This window comes from Diplotaxodon limnothrissa, linkage group LG5, assembly GCF_057381915.1.
Source record: "Diplotaxodon limnothrissa isolate DT_005_m linkage group LG5, D_limnothrissa_male_GT1.1, whole genome shotgun sequence".
In the NCBI taxonomy this organism is placed as follows: Eukaryota; Metazoa; Chordata; class Actinopteri; order Cichliformes; family Cichlidae; genus Diplotaxodon; species Diplotaxodon limnothrissa.
In genome coordinates, this window is record NC_140600.1 from 30,358,722 (window position 1) to 30,364,721 (window position 6,000).

The 6,000-nt window shown below is 35.9% G+C and overlaps 1 protein-coding gene across 1 annotated transcript in view; it reads right to left on the reverse strand.

The window, feature by feature from the left end:
- Window positions 1-6,000, reverse strand: part of stab1 (stabilin 1) — a 236,448-nt gene that overhangs the window by 203,572 nt on the left and 26,876 nt on the right. The window contains exons 14-16 of the mRNA XM_085353392.1: window positions 3,767-3,838; window positions 730-843; window positions 419-472 (exon numbers count right to left, since the gene is read on the reverse strand). Of these exons, the coding sequence (XP_085209518.1) occupies window positions 419-472; window positions 730-843; window positions 3,767-3,838 (240 nt within the window). The remainder of the gene's footprint in view (window positions 1-418; window positions 473-729; window positions 844-3,766; window positions 3,839-6,000) is intronic.

Below are 6,000 nucleotides of genomic sequence, written 5' to 3' on the forward strand. Positions count from 1 at the left end.
TTTAACAGACATTTAAGTGTTACTGCTCCAGAAATACTGGTCAATTACACCACACTGGCTTGACTGACACATTGTCAATCAGTGAGATTATCCTGGATAATCCTCCTTTCTGACTCTAATAATAAATATAATTTGCAAAATTAGCTTCATGTTTTTACTGATGTGACCTGAAAGTGTCACTGCCTGGTGGCCAATAAAAAAATGCATGTTTCTTGGTGGCACCAAGGCCCAGAACAAGATAAATAAGGACTATTTTGAACCGTGAGCAATGCAAAGCTAAGAATAAAAGTGTGGAGCTAAGTCTTTTTTCATCTGTGTTCGCCAATGGGTAAAAGGAAAAAAGAAAGGAAAAAGCAACAAGTGAAAGTGAAATAAATGACTCTGACAGAAGGATTGGGGAGTTAGGGTAAGAGCTCACCGCAGCCTGGGAAAACACGTGGTGTCTGAGGAGTTCCTGAAGTTTATATTTGGCCTGGAAAAAAATATATATTAAAAGCACAATCTCTAATATGGAAGGAACCAAATGTGCTTTAGAAAATAACAAAACTGAACATATCTGGGTTACTTCAAGATGAATATTATCAGTAAGAATTAAGTTTGGGACAGAGTCACAAAGTCTTTGGTCTTCTTATTTGATTTGTTGATAATTAAAAAAACTCAGCATGCGTTATCTGCACTAATCATAAAGAGATGAAAAGTGTCATAAGAAGTGACTCCCTGAGGTCTTACATCATTCAGCATGTACAGGATGCTGCCATCTCGGGCTCGGTCCACAGCCTGGTTGGTGGGGACGAACACAGTGAGGGGTCCTGGCCCCCGCAACGGTGGCGGCGCCCCACAGTTCTGCAGAAAAACACATATCTGATTAACAAATGAGGATTTAGCACAGATTTCCTTTAAGCCTCAGTGCCAGACAGAATACAGAATTAAACACTTGCAAAGCCATGCCTCCCTGAGTTCAAGTCAGAGAAGTTTCATTTAAATTGTTATATAAATGTTTTGGGGGGGAAACCCTTGATTTCACACAAACAAAACAAGTTGTTTTTACAGGCATTTACCATCATTTTATGGAAATACAAAAATAGATGCTTGGAGATTCAAACTAAGAGGTGGGCTGATTTGAAACAAAAACCTTATTACAGTGGTTCAATATGCTTATGTTATAGAATATGTATGTGCATCATACAGCCCAAAAGTCTGAAGCTGAAAATGTCTAACTAAATGATCTGAATTCTCATCAGTTTATAGTCTGTGTAGAATACATTACATAATATAAATTGTAGTGCACTGCTCAATAGCCAGTGTTAGATATGCTACACATAAAAAAATTGATGTGTTATTTTAAAATTGCGTTTCTTAAAGTGGGGAAGCTGTGTAAACATAACAAATTCGAAAATAATTTAATCCACACATTTAAGGAGCGCACGGACAACATGTCAAATGATGAAATGATCTTTTTTTTTTTACTTAAATGCGCCTTTAAATTAAGGAATCGCCAAAGTGCAATAAAAAAAATAGAATCTGGGGACTTCACAGAATCCTTTTTAGCGAGGTCATGCATTCTTCAGCAGGAATGCCAGACCAGATTCTGCAGGTAGTTACAGCATGGCTCTGTAATAAAAGACCTATCACTCACTTACACAATGATATCTGACACCTCATGAAATTAAAAATATCTTCCACAAAATGAGGAAAGCTTGAGGGAAGTTGACATTTACATCAAATGTGATGCTATGAGTTAAGCCAGAGCTGCTGGAGTAGAAGTTAAAAAAGAATGAAGCTGGTGGTATTAGGCTGCACTGTAAATTGGGTTTAAATGAAATTAAACCTCTTATAAACAGTGTCATAAGGACTTCCACTACTAATCTTTCTGTGACCTTGGTGTTTTTTTTAAAGAATGAGGAAAAGAAGTGTCATAACTGTGGTGTGGAGGACCTAATGTAAACAAAAAGAACAACCTGAAATGAACAAAAAAAACATAAAGAGATCATCTAAAACAAAAGCAAAAGGACCCTCTCCAAGTAAATGAAACACAGGACTATATAAACAGAAAACTGACTACTAATGAGAAATACAGTTTACAACAGGTGGAAGCAATCAAAGTCAAGGTCAGCTTTATTTATAAAGCACATCTCCAAACAGTCCATGCTGCACAAAGTGCTTAACAATGTAAAATGCCACTAAAATAAATAAAATGCAAAAACAATGATGCAGTAAAATATAGAAAAAACAAATAAGCAGATGAAATACATCATAAAAACAACTCAAACAACAATAACAACTAAGGGTGTTAAAACCAAAATGTTTAGGTCAAAGTGTGTTTAATGCCAGACCATAAAATTGTGTCTTCAGTAGCGATTTAAAATGTTCAAGTGTTTGTGCAGATCTTGATGCAGACTCATTCATCCAGGTAAGTAAATCTCTAAAAGTTGATTCTGTTCATCTGGACGTAGCATTTTGTGGGAGAAACGTTTCGTCACTCATCCGAGTGACTTCTTCAGTCTCAGCTGACTGCAGGTTTCTCCAATCTTATAAACAGTACATTTGCATAATGACCTCCCAGCCCACTGAAGGAACAATGGGCTGGGAGGTCAGTTTCTTCATCATAATTAAGCAAATTCTAATGACCATTGATCAACAACCACTGATCAAAGCCCACTGATCAATGGCCATGAGTACCATTCACAGAGAGTTGTGGAATGGCTGCAATCACAGCATTTTAAGATGTACCCTTAGGCCCCCTCCTCGATTCAGAGATGGTCTTTCTACAGTCAGCTGAGACTGAAGAAGTCACTTGGAAGAGTGACAAAACGTATCTCCCACTGAAAACGCTACGTCCAGGTGAACAGAATCAACTTTTGGAGATGTTTGTGCATATCTAATATTAAGAGGAAGACTATTCCAAAGCCTGTGACCTGCCACAGGTCTGAAGGCTCAGTGTGATTATTAATGAAGTTACCAAAAATGACAATGTATGTTTTGTTTTCGTTTAATTAAAATTTTTTAAAGACATCCACTATTTAGAGTCATCAAGACAGCGTAATAATAGCTGAAGTCAGTCTGACCCTGCTTTTAAAGGCAGATAGATCTGCAAGTCATCAGCAAAACAGTGAAATGAAAGATTGTAGCGTGAGAAAATAGACCCCAGTGGCAACATATACAGTGCAAACAAGGCAGACTCTTTTAGGCCAGCATGTGATTTCAGCCTTGATAGCGGGATATCATGGTATCAGCCGTGTCAAAGGCTGCTGTCCAACAACAAGAGTGCAGCAGGGCTGCCAGAGTCCAGAGTTAAACGAATGTCATTAAAAACCCTTAAAAGGGAATTAAGGGCAGAGAGGAAGGAAAAGAAAAAAATTCACACAGTGAAAAAAGAAACAAAAGCACTCTGAGAGTGCAGCTCACTAGTATTTACTTTAGGGTAGTATGGCAGATGTTTACTTTAAATACATAAACAGCTCAAAGAAACACATCAAAAACTTGCAGACCATGTGTATACATGCTCACTCTGTTAATATTTCCACCCGGAAATCCAAAGAAATTAGAACTTATCCCCACAACAGGCATAAAATAAAACGATTTGGCATTAAATGTGGCACAATTGTGAATAAACTCCCAGCAAATCCAGTTTGTATGATACATTTAAGTGGTTTAAAATGTTTAAATTGTAAGTGTTATTTGTTTTATTGTAGTAAAACAATTTCAGCATGCGGTCAAATAAAGGAAGGAGACAAACGTGAGGGTGCATAGTCACACAAATACTTACATCAACCAAAGACAGGAAGCGGTTGTACTTGTCGTCCTTAGTCAGAATCTCTCCAACTGTCAAATCAGCAAACTTAACACAAGAAGAAGAAGACATTAAGTTTCATATTGTGCTGTACTGTAAAGGAAAAAAATAACTGCAGTGTTTTAATGTTTTTCACTCAGCTGTTGTTTAAGCTTTTAGACAGTAACAAACCAGCCATCATTGTGAGATTTGCAAACAGAAAACAGAAAACAGCACTGTTAAAACAAGGAAGGAAACTGAAAGGATCCGATGTCTTCATGAACGAACATCTGATAAAAAGAAATGCGGACATTGCCAGGAAAGCACGTTACTTGAAGAAACAGGGAAAAATTCAAAATACATGGACCACCAACTGCAAAGTATTCATTAAACTCAATGGAACACCGGAACAAGCCAAAGTGTTGGTCATCAGAAATATGGAAGAGCTGGACAAATACTGAGGTCAACTTACTCTGGAGGTATGAATACACATGTGACGTGACACACAACACAACACATGGCACAGTCCAAAAGAACTTCATCTGCATCCGGCAACAATATCAACATGACTCATTGGAATTCTCTTTATGATAATCTGGAACTGAGAACATTTCGATACACAGACCATAATGTTCTAGACTTAGAAAAGGATATAGACCCGGAAAATAATTTCTTCTACAACATCAGCTGTAACTGCTGCTACTTCACTGATGAACAGTTTAAGCACACCATCAACACGGAAAATAAATTATCAATAATCCATTTTAATAGCAGAAGTCTGTATGCCAACTTCAACAATATAAAGGAATATCTAAATGAGTTGACAAATCCATTTGGAATTATTGCCATTTCTGAAACATGGATCAATGCGGAGAAAGGAATGGACTTTGGACTGGAGGGATATGAAGTGAATTTTGTAAATAGAAGGAACAAGAGTGGAGGGGGAGTAGCTGTGTATGTGGATAAAAACCTAAACTACAAGGTGGTAGAAAGTATGACAACTGTAATTGATAATTTACTAGAATGTATAACAATTGAAATTTATAAGGAAAAAGAAAAAAATGTAATAATTAGCTGTATATATAGAACACCTGGCTCTAGTATTCAAGTATTTAATGACTTCATAGAGGAAATATTCTCTAAAACAAATCAAAAAGTTATGTTTATCTGTGGTGATTTTAATATTGACCTGTTGAATCCAAAAAAGCATAAAATGAGCGACGAATTCCTAAACACTATGTACAGTTTGAGTTTACATCCTAAAATAACCAGGCCTAGCAGAATTACACCACATTGTGCCACCTTACTTGACAATATTTTCACTAACAATATGGAAAACAACATTGTGAGCGGAATATTAATTAATGACATCAGTGATCACCTACCAGTTTTTGCAGTTTATGACACTAATTATAAGAAAAATCAGCATGAAGAACAACTGAGATACAGACGTGTAAGGACAGAAGAAACTATGACTGCATTTAAGAACGATCTATTAAATCAGGACTGGGACAATGTGTACAAAGAAACTGATATTGATATTGCATATGGCATATTTTTAAGAATATTCATGGAGTTGTACGATAAAAACTGTCCAACAATAAAATACAACAGAAAGCACAAATATTCAGATAGACCATGGCTCACTAAGGGTTTACAAAATGCATGTAAAAAGAAAAATACACTCTATAGGGAATACCTAAAACAAAGAACAAAAGAAGCTGAAAATAAATATAAAAAATACAAAAATAAGTTGACCAATATTATACGTGTATGTAGAAAGGAGTATTATAGTAAAATATTGAACAACAATAAACATAATATGAAAGGAATATGGGATGTTTTAAACGGTATCATTAAAAATAATTCTGGACAACAAAGTTATCCACAATACTTTATCGATAATGGCAATATTATGGAAAACACTGCTGATAAGGTCAACAGCTTTAATCATTATTTTGTAAATATTGGACCAAAACTGGCAGAACAAATTCCTGAGTCACTGCCATCAGTAGAATGTAGTGAAAACCTGATTGATAGGAACCCTAACTCAATGTTCCTCACATCAGTGGAGGAAAAAGAAATAATTGACATTGTACACATGTGTAAATATAAAACATCCACTGATTGTAATGATATTGACATGAAAATCGTCAAGAAGGTCATTGAAGGAATTGTAGGACCTCTAACATATATTTGCAACTTATCATTTCAGACGGGAAAAGTGCCAA